General features: G+C 41.1%; 1 protein-coding gene across 1 annotated transcript in view; it reads right to left on the minus strand.

Annotated features, from left to right (window-relative positions):
• Positions 1-27,541, minus strand: part of SLC35F1 (solute carrier family 35 member F1) — a 352,447-nt gene that overhangs the window by 52,691 nt on the left and 272,215 nt on the right. Inside the window, exon 3 of the mRNA XM_074368432.1 lies at positions 20,013-20,140. Within this exon, the coding sequence (XP_074224533.1) occupies positions 20,013-20,140 (128 nt within the window). The remainder of the gene's footprint in view (positions 1-20,012; positions 20,141-27,541) is intronic.

Raw genomic sequence — 27,541 nt, forward strand, 5'->3', positions numbered from 1 at the left:
TGAATGCCAGCTGAATGGGAGAATGAAGTTTTTCTGGCCCCCATGGCCTCACCTGCCATTCCACTATATTTAACCTATTTCCTGAACAAAATATGAATTTTACCCCTTAAACTTTGGTGGATATGCATCAGAACATCAGAAAGTTAACATATTGTGGTATTTTATGTTTTCTGAGTTACAAGTTTATATGCTTTGTAACATGGATGAAGAAGGCAAGGAAATCTAAGCACCTAAGATGGGAGAATTGCTCCACAAATTAAAAGTAGGTATTTGAGGAAATCTCCATAGTATTCCCATTCTGTGCTCGCAGACTTAAAGCCTCAGCATGACTTTTTCTTTATCTTCAGATTATGACCCTTAAATATCTTCAGAAAAGCTGAGAACTGCATTATGTTTTCAGTTTGATAAAATATCTATACTGAGAGGCTGTCTTTTGGGTATAAATTTGCTATATGTACTGCTTTCTTCTTTAACGTTGGATGCTTGTGGTTACTTCTCTTCTCCTCTGGGTTCTATCTGGCAGAAAATACTAGCTTGATCCATTTGGAATGGCCCTTTCGGTAGGTCAAATGGTTGAATATTGACAGTTTCACATGGTTCACCTTAGAGATTTAAGGAACCAAATGGAAATCAGACCCCTGCTGTATTAACTTTACACTTGTATTGCAGAAGCAGTGTTGCCTCCTATCTCCCGCTCCAATTTAACTTAGCCTAAACTTTCTTAGGCAGCTATACTGGGGTAAATGGTCCTCAAGCCTTGGACTCTGTCTCAGGGGTCCTTCGAGCAAGGGGCTGTTCTCAGCAATCCATAGAACAGGTGCAAGTGAAACACTCTGAAGACAGTTTGTTCCCCCTTTTTTGTTTTCTTTTAAGGCATAGCAACCCCACCACATGGTAAAGTCCCCTGTTGGATACTGATTTGGCTACTTCCCCTTTGGGGTGGAGCAGGAAGGAATGGAGAGAGAGCGTTGGAAGGGAATGGCAGTCTCCCCTGGCCTGGGTGGTATCATGGGGAGAACAGGGAAGTCCCTCTGTGTTCCTTCCCTACCATAATTTGCTTTGGGTGACATGCATCTTTATGTAAAAGTTCACTTCTTGATTAAGAACCTACATATCATAATATTAGGCATAAGGCTCTCTGGAAGAAGAAAATCAGAATCTAAAAGAATAAAGTGTTAATAATGATTATCCTTGAATGGGATAACTGAGTCTTCACGATTCCACCCAAAGTCTCTGTGGTTTTCAAATTTCCTCTCTTGAGCAGAGACTACTTTCAAAATATATAAAACACCACCTGTTCTGAGAATGTAAAAAAATCTACAAGCCTCAGACCAGCCTTTCTCTAGGGAAGCGGGTGGTTTGTAAAAAAAATTAAAGCAAAACAAAAAAAACCCCTGCTACCCAATGGCTCCCATTCCAGGAGAGCATAATGAGGAGGTGACCTCATCCCTCCTTCTAATTCTCTGCCCCAAAGAGACTCCTCTGCCAGCCTTCAGCTCCTCATTAATGCTCCCCTCCGGCTATTCACGGGCTCCGGCTCCCCTCACTCGGCCCAGCTGTCAGAGGCTAAACCGGAGGCAACCGGTAGGTGATTCCAGGAAAGAGAACATTTCCCAGCTCTCCCTTCCTCTGCTTCTAATTGGCAATTCTCCCGTGTTTCTAAAAGTGATATGTATATTATAAATTCATCTCCGGTGAGCAAAACTGAATCCTTAACAGGGAAGGATCTTAAAAAAGACAAACTTCAGTAACACAGACACCACGAAAGTCCTCTTTTGGCTGACAGTCCGGCTGAAAAGAGTGGAAGGCCATTTGGGAAGTGCGCATCACTCAGTCAAGGACCGTTTTAATTCAGGGGCCTGGACCTGTGGCCATCCCAGAGGCATTTGAAAACCCAAGCCAGAGTGTAATTCCCGAGCATTATCCTTCATCTGGAACAGACTTTTCTGGTAGACACCCCACCCTCTCCCCACCCCTCCAGATGTTTTCTTCCCAGAAGGTATTCGTAACACCTTGACCCGCCACAAACCCCATAGGATATAATGTTTAGGTTTACTGTCTTAAAATGTTCATAATAGATGAAGCCATGTTTCCATCATGTTGCCCAAGAGATCCAAGCTAATAAAATGTGTCACTGTGATGACTATATGACAACCATTTTCCAGGAAATGTCCTATTTTCAGAATTTAGAAAAAGATTTTCACCAAACTGTCTTTCTTGTTTCTACTGATAAGGATTTAAATGTGTGAATTTTATATGTTCCCCTGTGCCAGTTCATCAGAACTTCCTAGTTAAAGTTTATACTCTTTACCTTTTTTTGGCTTCAACTCTTAAAGACAGAAAAAAAGAAAGAAAGAAAAGGACACTACCATGCACTAAAAATCTGGGACAAGTACCTAGAAATCTAGGTGACCACTGGAAGATACCGATAATTAGGGAGACACACTCTTTAGCTCTGCTGCAGGGAGGTCTGCCTTGCGTGAGAGCAGAGTTGTCCCAGAGGACAAATTCCTACTGGATGAGCATCATGGGAGCTTTAATCAGGTTTAGAAACAAGCTCTGATTATCAGCAAACTAGATTCCAAAAGCAGAATGCAAGGAATTAACAGCTACTGAGTGTCTACCATGTAACAGGTACAATGCTGGGTTCTTATTTTTCCCATTTTATAGATGACAAAACGGAGTGCTAAAGATAACAGGCAACTTACGCGAAGACACATAGTAGAGCCAGAGCCAGGATGTGGTCCCGGGTCTGCCATTCTCCTTACACAAAGGGAGCTTAAGCCGTCAAGGTCCAGGTACAGTAGAAAGCATATAGGATACAGTTATAATTAGTGGTCTAGGCTGGGTCAGCCTCAACTCAATCTAGCGGGCTTCTGCACTCTCTTACATTGAGAGCACTTTGGGAGAGAGGGCAGACTCTGAAGGTATTGAAAAAATAATCACTGGTTGTCAGCATTTTTTTATATTAAAGAAAGTGAAAGGTATACGAGAAAGTGTATGAGAATTACAATCATTTCATTTTAGTGATGGATCTCTGATACAGGGTAGCTGTCTTGAATATTTTTGGAGAAGGGATTGCCTTAAGTCATCCAATCACTACTAAATTGTATTTTTCATTTATGGAATTCATGAACCTAAGAACATTAACAATAACATTAAAGAAAGTACACATTTCAAAGCACATATTGAAGGAAATGAATGTTTTCTGATAAAATATTAATTTTACATTAATTTTGCACTACTTTTGATTCCTCCCAACATTAAAACAGCAGGGAGAAACAATTTCAAAAGCTAGAGGAAAACATCTTGTACCTTGTGGGGTTTATCTTGAGGTCTAATTTGACTATTCCAGGTTTTATTAAAAAAAGGCAAAATCAGATTTCATCACCTTATACTTGTCATTTATTTCTTTGGTCAGCAGATATTTATTGAATGCCTGCTGCATGCTCAGAATTGCTACAGGTGCTGAGCATGATCAAAACACTCTACATCTAGGTTCAAGTGGACAGTTGTCAATGAACACTTCTTTCTAAAGACTTGCCTGGCACTGACAGAGATTCTGCCCCTTGTTCTTTGGGACCGTCCCCTCCTGCCCCCCGAGGAACCATGCTCCTGCAGCTGTGCTGTGTCCCTACCAGATCTCCATCCCTCGCTCTCTGCTGGCTGTTTTCCTTCACCACATAGACATGCCCCGATCTCACCCTTGATGCCCAATTGTCCGGTAGCTATTTATCTTTCCGTCTTCACTGTCAGGCTTCCTGAAAGATTAATCAACAATTTGCTTCTGCTACCTTGGCCCCATTCACTCCTCAAGCTCCATCAAGACCAACAACTCCCTTTGCCATGATGACCACAGCTACCTTGCGTGGCCACTTTTGACCAAACCTGGCTGCAGCATTGGGCATCATTAACCACTCTGTCCTCTAATTCCCTTCTCTCCTGTCTGTCTCTTTTTCCTCCTTCCTCTCTTTTGCTTCCGTTGTTTTGCGGACTCATTTTGTTCTTTTTGTCCCTCATTATGGGTGTGTTTAAGGTTCAGTGCTTGGCTCTCCCATTTCACATCCTACATATGCTGCCGTCTGGCCCTTCCCCAACTCTTACTTCCTCTCCTGACAGCCTTCTTGAAAGGAGCTGCATTCAGCCACGGTCTCCATCTCTTCAACATCCATTCAACCCCTCACCTCAGTGCAGTTTGCATTCTGGTCCCCAGGCACCATCAAAATTGCTCAAAAATCCCTCCACTGTTTCTGAACCTGGTGGAGACATTTCAGTCCGTCCCTTATTCAGTGCAGCATCTGACATTCCCTCCTCTGGTGGGCATACTTACCTGCCAGGCCTCCCTCTGCCCCTTATTTCGTCTCTCCCGCCTCCTGCACAGACTCATTTTTGGGTCCCTGGTCTGTGCGCTCCTAGATCTATTCTCATCTCTCAAAGGACTTTGCGTCAGTGTCTCTTCTCAACTCTCCACATTCACCCTGGGAGGTTTCACCTACTGTTCTGGCTTTCAAGGTCTTCTCAGTGCTGATGGCTTCCAAATTTGCCTCTCAAATCTGGATCCAGCTGTACAGTCAAGTCATTCAACCACCTGCTGATCTGGTGTGGATATACCAAAAATGCCTTTAGCTCAGCATGGCTCAACCATGCACCTAAATTGGTCTTCCTCCCCTGACTCTCCCCTCGGTGAATGGGACCACTAGCCACTTAGTTGCTCAGGTCTGCCCTGCGTGTCTGGCATCTAAGGATCACTCCTTCCCTCTTGAAACAATTTCTTGAGTTGCTTCCAGGGTCTCCTCTTACCACATTGGGCTCTTCTCAGCTGGCTTTCCTCCATTTATACTGATTCCATTGGTGATCCAATCTACCATGCCTTTCAGCATCATCTATATGAAATGACTTCAAATGATGTCTTCCCTTGAACTCCAGAGCCATATACCCAGCCACCACCTATCCTGAGCTCTGCCAGGAGGTCTAACAGGACACTTAGACCTACATGGCCAAACAGAACCCTTGATTTTTGGCTCTACACCTGCTCTTCTCCAGTTTTCCTCATTTCACCGCATGACACAACCCAGTGGCTCAGGCCAGTGACTAAGGAGTCACTCTCCACTCTTCTTTTTTTCTCCTGAACTTCACCATCCCCCATTCAAACACTCAGAAAATTCTGTTGGCTTTATCTTATAAATGCACCCAACCACCTCTAGCCACCGCCATAGTTGCCACTTGGCTTTGAGTCCCCATCACCTTTCAGTTAGTAGCCACCTGACTGTCTAATCTTGTCTACTCTTCCTCCTGTATAATCAGTTCTCCATGAGCAGCCACAGCCACAGGGATCTCCAAATAATAGATTAAGTCATATCAAGCCCCTGTCTTAAACGCTCTAATGATTTTCCTCAGGACAAAGCCAAACTCCTTTCCTTGACTTACACAGCCTTCTGTCATCTGGCCCCTACCTCCTTTTTCAGTGTCACCTTTTACTACTAGTAACTCATTCACTCTTTCCATTTCTTAAACACGCATGCTCAGGGCCTTTATCCTTGTACTGTTCCCTTTGCTGAGAACTCTCTCCCCCATAGCTTTGCATATCTCACTCCCTTGCATCCTACGGGAGAGACAAAGAATGAAAACTAAGCATGACTTGGAAGGGAAGCTTCATGAGGGCAAAAGCACTATCTTCTTCCTGCTCTATGTCCAGCACCATGGAAGGGTATATATAATAGAGGTTTCATAAATATTTGCACAGCACATGAATGACTACCTTCTTCTTCACCCACACATCAAATGAGTTACCAAGTCCTGTCTTTTTAGCTGCCTAAATTTCTCTAGAGTCTCTTCACTTGCCCATCCTGTCTGCCCCTTCCTCATTAAACCCTGTGAATTTTTCTAAATTGCAAATCGCATTATGTCATTTCCACACTGACCACCCTCAGGATCAACCCCAGATTCCCTAACATGGCCTCTAAATCCCTTTGTGATCTGTCACCAGCTATCCCTTCATCCTCTTGTCTGACCGTTTCCTTCTTCAAACTCCATGCCGGAGTTTAGTTGCTTAACGTGCCACGGTCTTTCTTGATTCATTTCTTTGCATATGTTGTTCCCCTGCCTGCAGTTCTCACGTCCACCTCTCTCAGGATTCCTTGCTGGGCCCACTCAGTCTTATCTTTCACAGCTCAGTGAGGACAATACTTCCTCCAGGAAGCCCTCTCTGACTTCCTAAGTAGAGACTGAGTGCCCCCTCAGGATCTTCCATTGGTCTCTGTATTACTGAATTGCACTTATGCTCAAACACAATCCCTTCCAGAAGGAAAGGAGTCCTCCCCTCTTGCACTCAGTGATACCTCCTGCAGTTGGGATGGTGCTTGGCATACAGCAGAGCCCCTTAAGTATTTTATTAATTCCTTCAAAAATGTTTATGGAGCATCTCCTACATGCCAGGTACCACTCTAGGAAATAAAAAAATCTAGGTAATAAAAAAATTCCCCCTTATGGGGGTTTGTAATCTTGTGTAAGAAGAGGCAGACAAGTTAAATATATAGTATGTAGGTGATAAGAGCTATGGAGAAAAAGGAAGCAGGGGAGAGGGCAGGAGAGTTGAAAGGGGCAGGATTGTGATTTTAAACCGAGTGGTCAGGGAAGAGCTCACCGACGTGTGAGCAAAGTCCAGAACTGTTTATCTCATTTGCAGAAAGTAAATGTTGAGTGACTGCAGAAACTGTGACGGAATAATTTTGATTTCTCGGAACGATCTGGGGAGATTCGAGGGAACTGGTATTGTCACTGAGGTGACTGGTACTGCCTAAAGCTGCTCATTGAGATGATTTCGGGCAAGAGGACCTAAAGGTGAGTGTCCCGTGCAGTTGCTGGTTCCTGTCATCATTCTCTGGCCCAGATGGTGTCACAACTCCTAAAGTGATCATGAAGCCCCCTACCTTGATGGCCCCGGAAGATGCCCAGGCACACTCTGTCTTCCAGCTCAAGGGCTCTTGAACTGGAAATGGCCCCGACCCAGAAGATAGAAACAAGAGGGAGGACAGGAAGAAGGGGGACAAAACTAACCCCCACTACCTTCTCATATAATGGTGCCTTTGTGAGTTCTCATTGTCTGAGTCTTAAAAAGTCTCACAGCTTTAAAACTGTATCCTTCAGTCTGAAAGCAGCTCACGGGCTTTTATTGATTTATGATTTACAAACAAACACATCCCTTCAAATGCATTCCCAAGGGAAGCAGGCTATGCACTTATTTTTTCTTTTTTTAAGTGCAAGGAAACCCTTTGACTTTAATCATTTATTACAGGTAAATTCTGTGTAGTGGTTGAGTCAAAATGAGCGCTTCTGTAAAAGCAACGAGTCACGGCATGGAAATGTCTTCTTGCGCATCTATCCGTGGCAGACAGCACCAAAGTGCTTCTCCAAGGAGCTCATCGAGAAAAGGGAGCATCTTTTTCTCAAAGAATGAAAACACCAACACAGATGGGCATGAGAAGCCTGCTCTGGCATCTGTGTTTCTGGCTGTTTTTGGAGAAAGCCCTCCAAAGGTCAGCGCCTTCAAATCTGGCTGGTGGGGCAGGGGAGGAATTAAGTATTCTCTCCAGCTGTCGTTCAGAAACAGACTCACAGGCATAGAAAACAAACTGATGGTTACTAGAGGGGAAAGGCGGGTGAAGGGATAAACTGGGAGTTTGGGATTTGCAGATACTAACTACTATATATAAAATAGATAAACAACAAGGTTCTACTGTGTAGCACAGGGAACTATATTCAATACCTTGTAATCACCTATAATGAAAAAGAATACAAAAAGGATCATATATATATAACTGAATCCCTATGCTTTACACCAGAAATTAACACAACATTGTAAACTGACTATACTTCAATAAAAAAAATTAAAAGATTAAAAATAAATAAATAAATACCACCTCCAACTGTATTTGTTTCTTATTGCTGCTGTAACAAATGACCACAAACTTAGTGGCTTAAAACAATGCAAATTCATTCTCTTACAGTTCTGGAGGTCAGAAGTCCTAAAATGAAAGTAATGCCAGGCCCGTGTTCCCTTGGGAGACTCTAGGGAATAAGCCCTTTCCGTTCTTTTTTCGGCTTTGAGGGGCTGCCTGCATTCCTTGGTTGTGGCTCCTCCCTCCACCTTCCAAACCAGGAATGTAGCATCTTGAAATCTCTCTCTGACTCTCACCTTTACTTCCATCGTCACATCTCCTCTCCTCTCTGACTCCTGACCCTCTCTTCAAAGGACTTTCGTGATAACACTGGGGCCACTCAGATAATCTGTGATCATGGCATCATCTCAGCTTTGTTAACTTAATCACGTCCGCAGAATCCCTTTTCCCTTAAAGCAGTATAACACACTGGAAAGCAAAGTAACGTATTTATCTGTTACAGGGATTAGAACGCTGACACCTTTGGAGGGCCATTATTCTGCCACTACAGCAGCTATGTTCATGCATAATGAAAGGTATGCCTTGAAAACAATGAGGATTTTTTTTTTTAAGGGAAAGAAACTGCTGCTTATTGAGCAGAGTGTGCAGGTGTTTACATACCTAATCTTCTTTAACACACTGGAATTCATTCATCTGAACATGGCTGTCACTCAAGGGTCTCACTCTGAAGGTCATGGGTGTATTTTAATGAAGCTCTCATTGCTCAAAACCAGTGTGAATTCTTTGAAATTGCCTTCAGAGCACTCACTGGAATATCCTTAATGGAGGCAACTGCTCATTCTTTGAGCGGAAGATATATTTTTTTGGAAAGAACCAAAGTGCTGGAATTAAGCTAGATAATACTTTCTGGATCCAAAGGAAGGATAAATTATAAAGAAATTTGCATGACTTAAAATTGGCTCTGAAGATTTCGAGACGGAAATTCTAAAATATTTTGAATGATGGTAGTCACATCACAGTAAGTGTATAATAATAAAAGATACGCCCTTTGAACATGGATTTGAATATATTAATTATGCTATTTACTAAGCTACTTTGTTTAAATCTTATATAGTAAAATATCATTATTACTTAAGGACATTTTTATTTAAAAAGTAAAGAGAATTCTTATACAGAAGTTTGTTTCTAATGAAACTATTTGGAGTTTGTTTATTCTTAATTTTCATGTTACATTGCCTAATTATGGAAGCTATTTGTTGCAAACTAGTTCTTTTCAAGTCCATTATCTTTCATATTGTGTCCTCTAAATCCTTTCTAGGGTACAGGACTGTTTCCTAAAATGAGCCAAAACTAGATAATTGGTTTAAAAAAATTCTCAAATCCTCTATCCAACAAAGAAAATCTTTGACTTTCTCTTTTATTGTATTAATGATTTTTAATGTTTCAGGAACCAGGGAGTAATTATCCGGAGAAAACTATGAGAAATTACCAATGTTATTTATAGAATTTTGCTTCAAGAAAGTCAGGAAGGATGACTTGAAATAACAACATGATTCTAAACTTCCATGAAAAGTTTTCATATCTATAAAAATCACTTTAAAAGGCCAAATGAACATGTTCAGCCAATGAGCATACTCTAATTGGCAAGATCTTAAAGCATGGCTAATTGGAATATTCTTACTTTAAAAAAATTAATTAAAATTAGGTTGTATCAAGGCTTATAAGTCATAAGTCTCCGAAGTAAAGAAAAATTTGAGTTTTAAAATTTTATTTAGGTGGCCATTAGAAAACTTCTGTTTTCAATGCTATGCTTTCTTTCTGTCTCTGTCTGGTTTCTCTCTGTCTCTCTGTCTTTCTGTCTCTCTCTCTTACACATGTGTACGTGAACACACACACACACACACACACACACACACACTCCTAGCTTTATTTGTGATTCCTTACTTAAATGAATAAAAACATTCATTAAAACTGTTCATTTGTACAATCATCTGCCCACAATTCCAGCAATTCTGTATGGTGCGCACATACTCAGAAGGCCTAAAGCAATCAAGCATTAACAGATTAATCTGTGTGAGCATAAGGCAGGCTTGGGGATACCCAAGGCTGGGCTTCCTGGGTCTTCCCACCTGGGCTATTCACCCTTACCCACCAAATATGCCAGGCTAGGCAACTTGGCCACTAACTCTGAAACATATGAATCCTTGTGTGTGGTGTAACCTTGGCCTGTAGGTGTGTCTCACTTTTTGCAAACTCGGAAAGACTACCTAAGGAAACAAATATGAGTTATTATTCATAGTACAAAATGATTTTTCAACTTACAAGAAACACTCTGTACATGTCCCTGTGTGTTAAAAATATAAATTATTTATAAACATTTATTTGGAAGTATTATTTCAGGAATGTGTTCCCTGCAGAAAAGGTGGAACATCAGTATCAAAGGAGAAATTTTTCTTGATTTTACGTGTCAGGCAACAGCATTCCAGGGCTTTAGGGTCTGTTTGGCCCCTGGTGCTGTGAAAACATGATTCCAAACAGGATATTACCATATTGGCTTGTACAATTTCCCTTGATATTTCTACTCTCAAGCAGAGGGGTTTGGAAGAATTTTGTTCATACCTGGTAGCAATCTCATTAATCTTTATGAGATTTCACCTCTTACTGACTGGCAAGTGGTCCTACCTGAGATAACACAGTGATCAATCAGGGCCAAAGCTCACTGGAATGTAGGTTTCCCATAACCTTCTCCTTGTGTCTCTAGCAAGTTCTTTCACCTAGATCTCTTTGCAGGCAACTGTGAATTGTTTCATTGCTCTTCTAAAATTTGCTGTCCGAGAGGGAGAGTGAGAAGATGGAGTAGGTTAGGCAACATGCATCTTATTATTTTTTTTCTTTCTTAAATTGGATCAATGGGAAGAACACGTGAAGTGGAAAATATGTGAGTAAAAGGAGCTGGCATTTATCAAGCATATTGGAGGCCTTGTGGGTATCCCAGGTTGGCCAGCTGGTTGTCACATGGATAACCAGTATCGCAAGACCAGAGAAAGGTCTATTTGTAGGAAGGACAGAGGAATTTCACTGAGAAAGATGCTGGTGTCTGCACCAGGAGATGGTGGCAGGATCAGAACAATAACATGTTATCATCTGTTGCATTATTTCTGCCTTAGAGCTGGTGGAGAAACACAGACCACTGGACGCAGTGTTACATTTGCATGCCACAACCACACCAGGAGGCAGGCTTTTAAATTCTTACTTTATAAGAGGGGAAACTGATGCTCAGAGAGAAAGAAAACAAACATCTAAGGGCATCTCACTTACGGCTCAGCTACATGAACCAACAGAGCTGATGATCACCAGGGAATCAAGTTGTACAGTTTTAGTGTCTGATTCATATTGTCAGTAAAAAGCTAGGAGTACACCCCATCAAAATGTGTCCTCGAGGGTCATCCCTGTCACTAACGGACCCAGTCACTCCATCTCTAAAATCCCTTAGTATTTTGTGTATAGATCCATTTTACTGCCTTTCACGCTGCACTGTAATTTGTTTACAGACCTTTCTTCCAGCAAAATAGGATAACACTTTTTGGAAATTTAATTTTCCCCCTTAAATCGTGCCCCATACAGCCTTCTACTTGTACAACTAGCCATGGGGGAAATGAGCCAGTTCTTTATAGAACAGAGAAGTCACTGATCAGCTTTCAAACACAAAGCTGATTTTCCTGACCCCTATAGCAAGGAAGGGTCTAGAAAGTCAGGTTTGTGGACAGAGAAGGGATTCAAAGTTCTGTAATTCTCCCTCCAATGTATCAAGAATCAATATCACCAACTCCATCAGAGTTTCCTCCGGCGTGTGGAAGGTCGCCCCTTCCTCCCTTAGGACTGAGCCAGGAGGCCAGATGTCCCAAAAGGAGGATGTGAGTCCAGGAAGTCCTTGTGACAGAGGAATAGGGAGGGCAACACTGGTGCCTCCCACCTGGGGACGTGGCCAGAGGAAAGGAAATTGACGTGGGAGAAACCAGTTGGGAATCATATGTGCCCAGAGGTGCCTTCTCTGAGTTGAAGTCCCAATGGGGAGAAAGAATTCTAGATAGTTTGAGGGGAAATTGAAAGGTTTCCTCTTGGACAGCAGCACACCAGCCCGAGAGGCCACATTTGAGAACAAACAGAGGTGAAGAGTCATTGGTGGCACACTCTCGCTCCCCAGAATTCTTCTCAGCTCCTGTTTGGCCCGAAGTCTGAGTGCTCTGCAAAGGGGTGCAGGCTGGCTGACCTGGGGTAGGAAGTTCTATGTGACAGGAACCACCATGGCTGGAGACCAAATGCATTCACAGCCAGATACCTGGAGGTCCACAGCAACAACCAGAATCAGGGGGGCAGCCAGCAAACGGAAGAGAGCAGCAGGGGCCAGCAGGATGCCAGGCATAGAACCGAGCTGCAGATCCATGTCCAGTCCAGCAAGTGCACACTCAACAACTGGCCACTGCCCAATGGTGAGCAGCAGTCAAAGGACTAAGGTGAAGCCAAAAGTCATGCTAGAGACTCAACATGAAAAGCGAACATGGGAGAGAGGAATTCTGAAAGGTTGAGCATTTGTCCAAAAGCAACTGAAATATCCAAGGAAAGTTTTAAAACTGGAAGAAACTGGCAAGTTTTACATCCAATCAGACTTTTCCCTCTACCCACTGCTATTTAGCTAGCTTGAGGATGTTTGGGGTAGGTTCACTATGAAGATTAGGTCAACTATAGTATATAAAGAAGGTATAGTTGCTTTGGACACCTAAGAATAGCATGACCGGTTCTGCATCCAGGCTTTGCCTATAACACTGGAACTTCTTGAGAGCCAGGACAGTTTTCTTTCCCATCATCTTTACATCCCCAGAGCATAGCAGAATACTTAAAAGGTGTTTAGAGTTCCAAACCTGGGTCCTGTGGGAATAAATGCACTCACTGATGATAAAACTACTAAAGGTCACTTGCGGTGCCCTGCCTAATAACTGGCCCTTAGAAAGTTATCCTTTCACTTACTACCTTTTTAATTCAAATATTTCCTCTATTTTTGGCATCTATATGTGCATGATCTTGTGAAGGAGACAAAGATGAATTGTTTCTGCATTTATTCAAACATCAGACATTTAGTCAGTGCTTACAGTGTATCAGGTACACCGGTCTCACATCCAGAATCTTACAGACTTGAAGGAGAGAGGGAATATGCAAATAAATGACGATCATATAAAGTAGAAAGTGACAGTTACAATAAGGAAAGTGAAGATGAAGAGACAGAGTCAAGACAGGATCAAATGCGTGTTTTCCTGTGAGCAAGGCTGTCACAGAGTATAGTGGAAGGAAGGGAGAGAGACGGTCCCCTGACATTTCAACGGAACTACTGATGGCATCTGGGGCACCAGCCCATGGGACCAGCCCAGAGGACCAGAGTCAGTGGAGATAGAATATGAAACTCCCTTTTGGAGAAGTCAGTTTGGCAGAACACATTTTAAGACACGTTTAGGGATGTACATAATATGGAGCTAAATCAAGATTGAAGACAGTTTTAGTGTGTTTCTTTGATGATGTGCAAGGGGCTATCCCCTACATCAGGACTAAAGGCTGACAAAAAACTGTGCAGCACTCAATCAAGTATTTAGATTTAGACTGCTACATATTTAAGTTATTCTCACGATCATGAGAATAGGAAGTTCGGATCTAAGAAATCTGAGAGTCAGAATATCATGATCCCTTTAGGGGTAAGAACTTTGCTTTTGAATGCTTTGCCTTTAAATGTACTTTAAAACAGCTCTTGAATAGTCATTAAGCTGCCGCTGTCCTGCACCAGGGACAGGTAAAAACAGCAAGGATAAAGAAGGAAATGCAGTTTTAAAGGCTGAGCTCATAATCATAAGCTCAAGCCCACGGGACATGTTTCTAATGTGCATGGGCGTGCTTTCTCTCTGCTCATTCATGGAGGTGGAAATGCAGGTTAGCTACAAATAAAAGTCTGCTTAATGACCTTCTCTATGTGTCACAACTTCTTGACTATGGGACCATTGTTATATAAATCTTGAGGGTGAGAGGCAACTCTCTCCTGTGTCCACTGGCTGATTGCACACTTTTTCCATCTCCCTCCCAGACTGTATTCTAATTGTTGATGTAGCTGTCCACTATCCTACGGTAGAGCTCAGGTCTGATCAGTAGCTGTGTCCCCAGCATCTAGCCACAGCACTGGCATTTTTTAATCAATAAAGGCATCTGTATGCCAAATCTAGTCATTTGGCTTAAACTTTAGACTCCAGAAACACATAAAGAAGTACGAATTACCCAGCCTTTTGCTATCTTGTACAACTTAATTCCTAGTTTACTCAAAATTCAGAAAGAGTGGACCTAGAAAGACCTAAAGGTTACAGAAAGTCATCGCTTTCATAAAAAAAATTGTTGCATGTATATGTTGCAGTATGTTGTGTATATTACACATGTATGTTGCATGTGAATGTCTTATAGAATTAGTCCCAGGGTTAGATACTACACTACAAATTGGAGAGGCTGCCTTCATTCTGCAGTAACCTTTGCTAACATGCCTAAGCAGTGGAGTGGGGCAGAAGGAAAATAATCAGGGCTAGAGAGATTTCTTTCTTCTTCTTTGCTCCTGGGAAACTGGTTAAAGAATGGGAAGAGCTCATACACATGCACTGTGTGAATGAGAGGATGTGTTAGAGGTACAAACTCCTCAGCATGGCTAGCAAGAGAGCTGGAAATTATTTCTAATGTGAGTTAATTTTAATTACCAAACTATCAGGTTTGAAAAGACCTGCTTTTTTCTTATTTCACAGATGCACTAGTTTCATCTGTTTGCATTTTAGTATTACATGGCTGAGGAAAGCTGAAAAGACGTTGGGTGAGAAGTTATAAAGCTGGTATTTCTCCTCAAATGGTTCATACAGCACAGTTATAAAAATAGCATGGCTTTTAGAATTTATTCAAATGTCATTGCTAATCTGTCTCAAAGTCACAGGCACCTATTCATTCTCTACAAGTCAAGAGATACAAACCCACAAATGTGTCTTTAGAATAAAATCCTTATCAATCCAACATGATGGTGTTACCATCTTTCCTTTGACTTTCTAATAAAGGAAACAGCTGGGTTTCTTCATTCAATGTCTTTCATCATCTTTTCCCTGAATCAGTGTTATCTCTTTTGCCATTGTTAACTTTCTTTAGCTTCCTAATATAAAGCAAAGTTAAAAAAAATTTTTTTTTCCAAAAGCTGTTCAATGTTATTAGCCATTAGGGAATCGCAAATTAAAACCACAGTGAAATATCACCACACACTTTTAAGAATGGCTAAAATAAAAAACAATGATAACACCAAATGCTGGTGAGGGTGGAGAGCAATGGGGTCACTTATACATTGCTGGTGGGAATGTAAATGGTACAGTGGCACTCTGAAATGTTGTTTGTCTGTTTCTACAACCAAATAGTCACTTTCCATGTGATCCATTGCACTTTTGAACATTTATCCCAGAGAAATACAAAAACCTGCACATGAATGCCATAGCAGCTTTATTTGTAAAAACCCAAAGCTGGAAACAACCCAAATGTCCTTCACCAGGTGATGGTCAAACTCTGGGAGATTTCTACCATGGGGCACTACTCAGCAATAAAAAGGAACAAACTACTGATACATACAACAATTTGGATGGACTTAAGGGCATTACGCTTAATGAAAAAGTCAATCTCCAAAAGTTAAAATCTGTATGATTCCATTTTATACAGCATTCTCTAGCTGACAAACTTACATAGAGAATAGAGTAGTGATTGCCAGACAACAGGGGTGAGGATGGTGGAATGCGAGTGACTTCATCGGGGTTTCATGAGGGAAAACCTCACGGGTGATGGGACAGTTCTGTACCCTAATTGGGGTAGTGATTACACAAACCTAATCATGGATCAAATGGTGTAGAACTGCATGAGCACACACACACAAACACACACACACATTAAAGGAGGGAAGGAAAATGAACGAAAACTGATTAAGGTCTGTAGTCTAGTTAACAGTAGTGTACCAATGTTAGTATGCTGGTTTTGACTTCATACTAATGTCATATAAAACATCACCATTGGGAAAAGTTGTGTGAACAGTTCAAAGAATCCTGTATGGTTTTGCAATTCCCTGCAAGTCTACAGTCATTTCAAAAAATATGTTTATTTCCTCTCATGCTTCAATTATCAGTTGTTTGTGACATTTAACCACAAGTTTAGTGAATGAACTGGAAGGTCGAGAGGATAAAGCACAGTCTCTTCATGTCTTTTTGCTCGACATTGCTGTGTTTAAGAGAATCAGAAAACAAAAGTATTTGTTGTTCTGCCAACTAGTAATGAAAACCGTGTTACTAAAACAGAAGTGATTTGAAAATGGGCTGTTGGTCACATCCTATCATTTCTTTCCTCAGAAACCTTTGTGGTTCTCTTTTACTTACAAAGTTAAGTCATACTGTCATACACCTCATCCTGGCATTGAAGACCTCCTATAATATGACCCCAACTTAACTTTTTGGCTCTATTTTCCTTTATCCCTTTATGAGCACCCACGGCTGCAATTTGTTCTCTACACCACAGCCTGATTGTTTTTTAAACTCAAATTTGGCTTCCCATGGCTCTCAGCCTATAGACTCAAACCCTTGACCTGGATGTCAAGACTTGGAGAGTCTGGGCCCTGCCTCCTTCCCCAGCCCATCTTGTGTCACTCTTTTCTTCATCCTCCTTGCCCACAACCTTGTTCTTGCCTCAGTCCTTCCCACCACGGAGCCTTGAGCACGTGGTCCTCTTTGCTTGGACCTCTTTCTCTTCCAGCTCTTCTTCCATTTCTCTTGTAGATCTCAGCTCCATCACCAGTGCTGAGATCTTCCCCAACCTTCCAGTTTAGGTCAGGTTGTTTTGACAAATGTTTTTGTAGAATTCTGTTGCTTTCTTTTAGAACACTTATCCCTGCCGATATCGATCTATCCATGCATTTTGTTATTTGACCAAAGGCTGCCTTTCCCATCTCCCTGGAAGCTCCATGAAAATACAGAAAGTATCTATTTTTGCTCACAACTGCTCATTACCTAATATGCTGTCCTGAACACAGATGTATTCAGTACTTATTTTTTAAGTGACTGGATGAATCAAACTGGAATAACTGTTCTCCAATCATATTCCTCAGGTTTCCTGCCCCTGGGCTTTCATCATGCTCTCCACTCCAGGTGCAAAGCTATACCTACATTTTATCCTCTCTACACTTTATCCAGTCTTACAGACTCATCTGAATGGGTTCTTTCTTGTCTTTGCAAATAAACATCATCTCTGTCTCCTTTGAACACTGTAGCACTTAGGCGTCCGTTCTCTCGCCCTACGTGATGTTACTATCAATAGACTGAACCTCTTGTCCCCTTTACAAGTTCATAAGCTCCTGGAGGGCAAGGTTGATTCATTTCCCGTTACGTCGCCTGCAATAACTAGCGCATTTCTTAGATGCTTAATTAATGTACTTTCCTTATTGATTAATATGAATAAAAGCTAAAGGCTGAATTAATATTTATAGAAACTAGGGAGAGTCATTATAGGTCCTTGTTAGTTCCACTGATTTACAATGAGTAAACAGAATTAAATTACAAAACAGCAGGACAGATATGGTTCCCAGAGCAAATGCTTTCTATTCTGACCATTTAATTAATAGACTTATCTTTTTGTAGGTAGCAAAATGGTTCTGGAACTGTTAGATTTGACTTGCTTTTTACTTCCTCCATCCCCTTGCTCAATAAATTATAATGAAGACCAACTGATACTTCAGTAGAATTATTATTTTACTGTCTTTCAACAGAATTAAAATAAACTTTTCATAGAATGCAGCATCAAATGGGATGTCAAACAGCTAATTTGAGGGAGGTGGCAAGATGGATTAGTAGTTGTGTATAACATGGGCTGAAAAAAAATTGAGGACAAGGGGACAGCTGTTAAGAAAAAATTGTTACTGTTTACCAAAAAAAAAAAAAATCAAACAAATTGAAAAAAACTTTACTAAAACCCCATAGAACTTATGCAACCAGCAAGTGGTTGTGACTTTTTAATGCTTAACAAAAGAAAATAAAAGTCAACTGGATTTCCTAAGGGGGTAGTTTCCTCTTCATTCTCCCCTAGGCCATTTATAGTTTTTGGCTCTGAGCCAGTGGGTTCAGGTTGCCATGAAGCCAACATTCCTCTCTTTCTTCTTTCAATATCCCTGTATAGACATTTCAGGGGCCTCAGCCAAGGAGAGAGAGTTCTCTACTCTATGGGTATAACTCCTGGGAATTTCTGTCCCCCCAAATACTGGAAATCAGTGCAATTTAATTAACTTCTTTAAACATTTATTGAGTACCTAGAATGTGCTGGGTTTCCTAGCAGGTACTAGAGATTCAAAGGTGAACAATAAATCATCCTTGCTGTGCAAGCGCTCCCAGCTTGGTGAAGTAGGTGGAAACAGTCAAACATCATTCTTAGGTAAGACAGACTGAAGACAGAGCTACAAAACAAAGTGCCATGGGAGCACAGGAGAGAGACAGAGGGAGAAATCTGTTGTCATTGTGGGGCTTGTTGAAGTGAGTGGGAGCCAGGCTGGGTGTAGAGCATTCTGGTTCTCCCAGGATCTGTCCACCTCACCTCTCCCTTAACAGGTGACAGATACATGATTTGGTGGGAGTGAGTGCTGACCGGCGAGCTAGTGATTCTCACCCAGAGATGGTACCTCTCTGCTAGAGAGCATTTGGGAATCCATGGGGACACTTTTAGTTGTTACAAAGGCTGAAAAATGCTACTGGGATTTAGCGGGTAGGGACCAGAAATCTTAAATGACTTATAAGGTAGGAAATGGACTTACATCATGAAATTTTTTCCTACCTAAAATGCCAGGAGTTCCCCTGCTGAGAAACATTTGTCTAAACAAGTCAGAGAAATCTCATCCTGTATTGGTCCAGAAAGTCCAGATCTAAGTCAATTATCAGATAGCATTCCCCTCCCAACAGTGTGGGCCAACTAAATAGAACTCTGGACTTCTATTCAATGGTTATAGGCAAGCATCCTTTCTGTCTCTCATTGGGTATGCAGGAAGAAGCATGGAGCCCCATCTAAATCTGATTTAGATAGCTTCCCATTCAATCTATATAATCTGAATTTTCTCAAGTGGTTTGTTTGCTTGTTTGTTTCTTCATTTTTTTTTTTGTTCTTCCCAGTGTAATCAGTTATTGTTTAAGAGACATTGGAAAGCTTTTTATTTTGTTTCTTCATTTTTTGTTATTGTTGTTTCTAAGCAAATTATTGGAGTGGCAGTAATGCTGAGGTATCGAATCTAAGTAAAATCTGATAAGTGAACAATGTTTTGTATCCATCCTGGAGCTCTGTAATGATTATAAAATTCCTAATATTGCCATAAAAAGAAAAGTAAGGGTGAAACAGAATAGCCAAGACTATTACTATGGCTTGATGAGAAATGTAAGTGGTGTTTGGTGAAAATCGTGAAAACTTAAGTTAAATTTGCAATTGTGTGTGTGTGTGTGTGTACACACAATGGCATAAAAGAAAAAGAGAGGGAGGGAGGAAAGATGTAGTGGTAATCTTTATGCCTAACACATTTTAGAAACTTAAATCTTGTCCTTTTAGGAAAAATTTTGTCCCTTCAAGTTTCAAAATCTACACATCAAGGAAAGCTAATAGAAAAGATTCTTAAGCACGTTGATTACTTAATCAAAGTCCATTAACATATTCTAAAATATTGTAAGTTGTGCTTAAAATAGATTTACTTTTATGCTTATTACTGATTCTCCTACTGACATAAGACTAGTAGGCAGTAGTTTTAGTTACAAATTATTTTCCCACATTGTCAATGGTTCTTCAGGTATATACTTGGAACAAAGAAGAAAGAGATGTCCAATTACACTTGAATTAAGAAAAATTAAAAGGGCATAGAAATAAAGTTCAGGTTCATTTTTACACAGCTGATTTCCCTCTTGCTGCAAAAGTTACAGGCATGTATTCAGATTCCCAAGTGACTGACAGTAAACCGCACGGGGAAAATGAGGAAGATGAGACGGACAGGAGTGTATTCGGTACCTGGATACTGGTCAGAGTCGTGTACTGGTAAGCCTTGACCACCAGGTAATTTGCTTCCAAGTCTATGAGGCCCAGGATCATATACTTCCACCATCTTCGTCGTAAAATCGCCAGGAGGTTTTCTTCTCCTGTGTTAACCAAGTTAAGAAGAAATGAATTAAGTTCTGAACACATGAGAAACTGTATATTAAAAGGACTCTAAAATACTATAGTACTCCATTTTTTACTGTTCCTTATGAAATGTTTAATTGAACAAATGAATCAATATGTCAAAGAATGATACGTTTTCACTCAGTTTAATAGTCTTCCTGGTAGTTTTTGGTCCTTCAGATTAGTTCCTATGGTAGAATAAGACTGGACAGGTTTTTAGTCCATAATGCGACACATTTTCTCAGGAACATTTGAAGACAAAAATTACATTAAGTAAAAAGAAAAGGAAAGGTGTACCAGGAAGGCTGCATAAACACCTGAGATCGAAATCGCCCTCAACTTTAGGATTGTGGTAAAACAGACAAAAATGAAAGGAGGGTAATCAAATGGACAAAAAAGCCTATTCTCAGCAGCATGTCTGCAGTAAGGCTCTGGGTGCCATCCTGAGGGCTGGTTCGGCTCTGAGGGAACATCAGGTGGTGTGTGGGTGGTGGGCAGGGAGAGGAGGCTGGGGCCACCCTGAGATGGAGAACAGTGACGGAGGCCGTGGTCGTCATGCTGCCAACAACCGAATCTTCACCACCTCGCCTCTTAAGCTGGTAGCATCAGAATAGACTTTGAATTGCTTAGTTTTTCATCCTTATTATCAAGCCTGAAGTATATCTTTCCTCAAAGTGGGGCAATGTGATTATTAATAACAACAGTTCTCTGGGGCCAGCCTGTGAGGTATTCTTAGAGGATGTGGGATATGCAGAAACCCTGAGTGAATGGTAACTCTCGATACCAAAGAAACAATCCAAACATTTGGCCCGAAGTATGCTTTCTCTTGCTTTTCTATGTGTTGATTTATCCACAGGGACTATTCTTCCCCCAGCCTTCATATGATCAATCAGCACAGACACCACCACCAGAAAGCCTTCCTTGATCTCTCACTTTGATCTTCCTAGACTCAGTTGGGTTTCCCTCCTAAGTGCTCCTTTAACACACTTTTTTATGCCACATGTATAGTACTTAACTCCCTGTTTCCTTTATTCTATTACTCATTAGATTATTACCAGTTTGGAGACAGTGGCACTGTATTGGTCATCACTTTATCTCTAGGATCCAACAGTGCATGGTGAGCAGTCAGTAACAAAGAATCTATGGGGGGACGGAGAAGATGGCGGAGTAGAAGGACGCTCGCAGGTCACCCTCTCCCACAAATACAGCAAGACCCACATCTACAGACCCACTCAGCCAACCAGAGCACCTGTGGAACTCCAACAGAACATCGCCCTCTTCAAAAGATAAAGATGCCAAAAATCTGGTAGGAGAAAAGGAAAAAAGAAAGAACAAAAGGCAAAGCAGCGCGGGACGGGTCCCGCGGGGAGGGAGCGGCAAAGGAGGACTGGCGCTCGCTCGCTGGGTCTCCCCTCTCCAACTGAGAGGCCAGCGGGACGGAGGGGGAGCCTGTACAGAGCAGCCCATGACTAACAGAACTAAGTTAAACGGGCACAGAACGTCCCCCCGACACCCAGCCTGAGACGTGGGCCGGCAGCGGTGGGCAGGGCCAGGCTGCACAAGCCCGGCGGAGGACAGAAGTGGCTGCATGGCGGCAGCCCAGGGGGAACGCAAGGGGCTGCGCGCAGTGGCTGTGGGTGCACAGGACAGAACAACCTGGGCCCTCCATAAAACAGCAAGGTTGATATGCTCTTGGGGGAAGGGTGCATCTCTGAAAACCCGCGGAAAGTTTTCGGGGGAAGAGAGGTGGGGCTCAGGCACAGCCGCCATATCCTCCGCGCTGAGCACTCAGGCGGGGGCGGGGGCGAAACCTGCATCCGCACCGACGGGCTTAGCAGCCTCAAAGGCCAGACTGAGACTGGCTTGCAGCCCGGGGCAGATAGGATCCTTCCATCCTGGTCCCTCAGAGAACTTGCTCCACAAAGACAAACAAGGAGCTGGGTTTTGGCTTGGAGCAGGGACAGGGCTGTCCCTTGGTCTTCCCCGAGCCCACCTACGGAGCGCCGACCAGGGCGGAGCACGCAGCCGCACAGAGAGCGGAACTACCGGCGGCGCAGGTACAGGGAGAGCGCCGCCCCCCCCCCCCCCCCCCCCCGCCTTTTGGGCAGGAACACAGCCCCTGACTGAGGTGCTGGGAGGGGGCATGACCCGCCCTCCTACCTGGCCAGTCTGCAACATCTGACTGCGGCATCCGGAGGGGCAGCGACCCGCCCACCCACAGCAGAGGAGAGCTGCACCTGACCCAGTGTTAGGAGGAGGCGCGATCCGCTTGCCAACAGGTGCTGGGAGCAGCACAGAAGAGGGCGCCAACGGAGGGCCTCTGAAAACAGCAAGCTGAGCTTCCAAAACAGGACGAAGACAGAAAGACTTCACATTAAAAGCACACAGACTCCAGGAGAACACCGACAAACCCCCCCCTCTTTTTTTTTTAATCTGTTTTTACCTGTTCTATTTTCTATTACTCTCTTAATTTTTACTTCTTAATTCATTTCTATTTCTCTTGGGTTTTGATGTCCTGCTATTGATTAGACACAGGTTTCAAATACATCTATTCATCTCCCCCCCCCTTTTTTGTAAAGGTTTTAAAAGGACGTCTCAACCCGATTAATACTCTGCTTCAACTCACTCTTCTATTATTCATTATACACTGTTTTCAAACTCTTTCTCCCTTCTTTTGAAATTCTTTCTCTCTCTCTCTTATTTTTTTCTTCTTTTTTTCCTAAGTTCTATTCCTAAATAGGCATCAGATAGATAAAATCCTTAAGGACCAAAATAAACAACTGATACTCCATAAACCACAGTGCCAGAGAGGTATGAGCAAGATGAAGAAGCAGAAAAACCTTTCCCAATTAAAAGAACAAGAGAAATCCCCTGAAAGAAAGATCAACGAAATAGACATCGATAGCCTACTAGATCAAGATTTCAAAAAAGGAGTGATCGAATTGCTGAAGGAATTAAAAGAGATAGTGTTTAGAGATATAAAATATGTCAAAAATGAAATTGAAGCTATAAAGAAGAGCCAAGTAGAATGGGTAAACTCATTGACAGAGATGAGGAATGATCTAATAGCTGTGCAAAGCCGACTAGATAATGCAGAGGAGCGAATTAGTGATCTAGAAGACAGGGCAATAGAAAGCACCCATTCAGAAGAACTACAAGAGAAGCAAATAAAAAATAATGAAAATAGCATAAGGGACCTATGGGATAATATAAAGCGTCCCAATCTTCGCATAATAGGGGTCCCAGAAGGAGAAGAAAGATCAAAGGGGATTGAAAAGGTTTTTGAAGAAATCATGACTGAAAACTTCCCAAACTTAAAGAAGGAATCAGATATCCAAGTACAGGAAGCTCAGAGGGTCCCAAACAGGAAGAACCCAAATAGACCCACACCAAGACGTATCATAATCAAGATGGCCAGAGTCAAGGATAAAGAAATGATTCTAAAGGCAGCAAGAGAAAAGCAAAGAGTAAGTTACAAGGGAACCCCCATAAGGCTCTCAGCTGATTTCTCTACACAAACACTACAGGCCAGAAGGGAGTGGCAAGATATATTCAAAGCCCTGAATGAAAAAAAGATACAGCCTAGGATCCTTTATCCAGCAAGGCTATCCTTGAGGATAGAAGGAGAAATAAAGAGTTTCACAGACAAAAAAAAAAAGCTGCAGGAGTTTAGCAACACTAAACCCATGCTAAAAGAAATATTGAAAGGGCTATTCTAAATAGAAAAACAGCAGGATGCTACAGAAATGAGAAACACAGAACTGGAAAGGCGATAACTCATGAATTACAAATAAAGTAAACATGAAATTATAAAAGAAGACATACAAATCACTGAGAGTGGGAGAGGGAGGCAGGGAAATATAGAATATTTTTTTCTTTCTTTTTAAAATTTTTTTAACAGTAGGATGGGTTTGAGATCATGTTACTATCAGTTTAATAAAAACAGTTATAGTAATGGGTTGATAGATTTACAAAAAAAGGGTAACCACAAGCCAAAAATTTACAAAGGAGTCACAAAAATTAAATAAAATCCTCGATAATACAAAGGAAAATTACCAAACCACAAAAGGAAGAAGAAAGGAACAAAGAGGATATACCAATTCAACTGCAAAGATAAGTTCAAAATGGCAATAAACACACATCTATCATTAATTACGGTAAATGTTAATGGACTAAATGCTCCAGTCAAAAGACACAGAGTGGCAGACTGGATAATAAAGCAAGAACCTTCAATATGCTGCATACAAGAGACCCACTTTAGGGAGAAGGACACATACAGATTGAGAGTGAAAGGATGGAAAAGGATATTCCATGCAAATGGAAAAGCCAAAAAAGCAGGTGTTGCAGTACTGATTTCAGACAAAATAGACTTTAAAACAAAGGCCATAAAGAAAGATAAAGAAGGACATTTTATAATGATTAAAGGAGTGATACATGATGATGATATTACACTCGTTAATGTATATGCACCCAATATAGGAGCACCTAAGTACATACAAGAATTACTAACAGAGATAAAGGGGGATATTGATGGGAATACAATCATAGTTGGAGATTTTAACACTGCATTAACATCACTAGACAGATCTTCCAGACAGAAAATAAACAAGGCAACAGAGAAATTAAATACTACAATAGAAAAACTAGATTTGGTGGATATTTTCAGAGCATTACACCCCCCAAAAATAGGATATACATTCTTTTCAAGTGCACATGGAACATTTTCCAGGATCGATCATGTACTTGGGCACAAAAGAAACCTCAACAATTTTAAGAAGATAGAAATTATCTCAAGCATCTTTACTGACCACAATGCCATGAAACTGGAAATCAACAACAGAGAAACAAAGGAGAAAAAAAGGAAAGCATGGAGATTAAACAATATGTTATTGAAAAAACAATGGATCAATGAGGAAATCAAAGCTGAAATTAAAAAATACCTTGAGACAAATGATAATGAAAGCACAACCACTCAAAACCTATGGGACACAGCAAAGGCAGTGCTAAGAGGGAAGTTTATAGCGATACAGGCCTTCCTCAAAAAAGAAGAACCATCTCAAAGAAACAATTTAACCCACCACCTGAATGAATTAGAAAAAGAAGAACAAAAAGCCCCAAAAAGCAGCAGAAGGAAGGAAATAATAAAGATCAGAGAGGAATTAAATACAATAGAGATTAACAAGACCATAGAAAAAATCAACCAAACCAAAAGCTGGTTTTTTGAAAAAGTAAATAAAATCGACAAACCTCTGGCCAAACTCACAAAGAAGAAAAAAGAGAGAGCACAAATTAGCAAAATAAGAAAGGAAAATGGAGAAATTACAACAAACAAAATAGAAATACAGAATATCATACGAGAATATTATGAAAAACTATATGGAACCAAACTGGATAACCTAGAGGAGATGGACAAGTTTCTGGAAACATACTGTCCACCAAAACTGAATCAAGAAGAATCTGAACACTTGAACAATCCGATCAGTAGAAAGGAAATAGAAATAGCAATTAAAAACCTCCCTACAAATAAAAGTCCAGGACCAGACGGCTTCACCGGGGAATTCTACCAAACATACAAAGAAGAACTCATACCAGTCCTTCTCAAACTCTTCCAGACGATTGAAAAGGAGGGAATACTCCCAAACTCATTCTATGAAGCCACCATCACCCTGAGACCAAAACCAGGCAAAGACACTACAAAAAAAGAGAATTATAGGCCAATATCACTGATGAACATAGACGCCAAAATCCTCACCAAAATTTTAGCAAATAGAATCCAACAACACATAAAAAAGATTATACATCATGACCAAGTGGGGTTCATCCCAGGGACACAAGGCTGGTTCAACATACGCAAATCAATCAGTGTAATACATCACATCAACAAGAGAAAGGACAAAAACCACATGATCATCTCAATCGATGCAGAAAAAGCATTTGATAAAATTCAACACCCATTTATGATAAAAACTCTCGCCAAAGTGGGTATAGAGGGAACATATCTCAACATCATAAAAGCTATATATGACAAACCTACAGCCAGCATAGTACTCAATGGTGAAAAACTCAAAAGCTTCCCACTAAAATCTGGGACAAGACAAGGATGCCCACTATCACCACTCCTATTCAACATAGTCCTGGAAGTCCTAGCCACAACAGTCAGGCAAGAGAAAGAAATAAAAGGGATCCAAATTGGAAAAGAAGAGGTAAAAGTGTCATTATATGCTGATGACATGTTACTATATATAGAAAACCCTAAAAGGTCCACACAAAAGCTACTAGAGCTGATTGAAGAATTCAGCAAGGTAGCAGGTTACAAAATTAACGTTCAAAAATCAGTTGCATTTCTTTACACTAACGATAAATCAACAGAAGAAGAAAGTAAAGAAACAATCCCCTTTCAAATAGCACCCAAAGTAATAAAATATCTGGGAATAAATCTAACCAAGGAGGTGAAAGAATTATACACAGAAAACTATAAACCATTGATGAAGGAAATTAAAGAAGACTTTAAAAAATGGAAAGATATTCCATGCTCTTGGATTGGAAGAATCAATATTGTTAAAATGGTCACACTGCCCAAGGCAATCTACAGATTTAATGCAATCCCTATCCAATTACCCAGGACATATTTCACAGAACTAGAAAAAATCATAATAAAATTCATATGGAACCATCAAAGACCTAGAATTGCCAAAGCATTACTGAAGAGAAAGAAAGAGGCTGGAGGAATAACTCTCCCAGACTTCAGACAATACTATAGAGCTACAGTCATCAGGACAGCATGGTATTGGTACCAAAACAGACATATAGACCAATGGAACAGAATAGAGAGCCCAGAAATGAACCCACAAACTTTTGGTCAACTCATCTTTGACAAAGGAGGCAAGAATATACATTGGAATAAAGACAGTCTCTTCAGCAAATGGTGTTGGGAAAACTGGACAGCAGCATGTAAAACAATGAAGCTAGAACACTCCCTTACACCATATACAAAAATCAACTCAAAATGGATTAAAGACTTAAACATAAGACAAGACACAATAAACCTCCTAGAGGAAAACATAGGCAAAACATTATCTGACATACATTTAAAAATTTTTCTCCCAGAAGAAATAAAAGCAAGAATAAACAAATGGGACCTAATGAAACTTACAAGCTTCTGCACAGCAAAGGAAACCAGAAGTAAAACAAGAAGAAAACCTACGGAATGGGAGAAAATTTTTGCAAGTGAAACCGACAAAGGCTTGATCTCCAGAATATATAAGCAGCTCATACGACTCAATAAGAAAAAAATAAACAACCCAATCCAAAAATGGGCAGAAGACCTAAACAAGCAATTCTCCAAGGAAGACATACAAATGATCAAAAAGCACATGAAA

The sequence above is a fragment of the Camelus bactrianus genome, chromosome 8 (genome assembly GCF_048773025.1).
Source record: "Camelus bactrianus isolate YW-2024 breed Bactrian camel chromosome 8, ASM4877302v1, whole genome shotgun sequence".
Classification (NCBI taxonomy): domain Eukaryota; kingdom Metazoa; phylum Chordata; class Mammalia; order Artiodactyla; family Camelidae; genus Camelus; species Camelus bactrianus.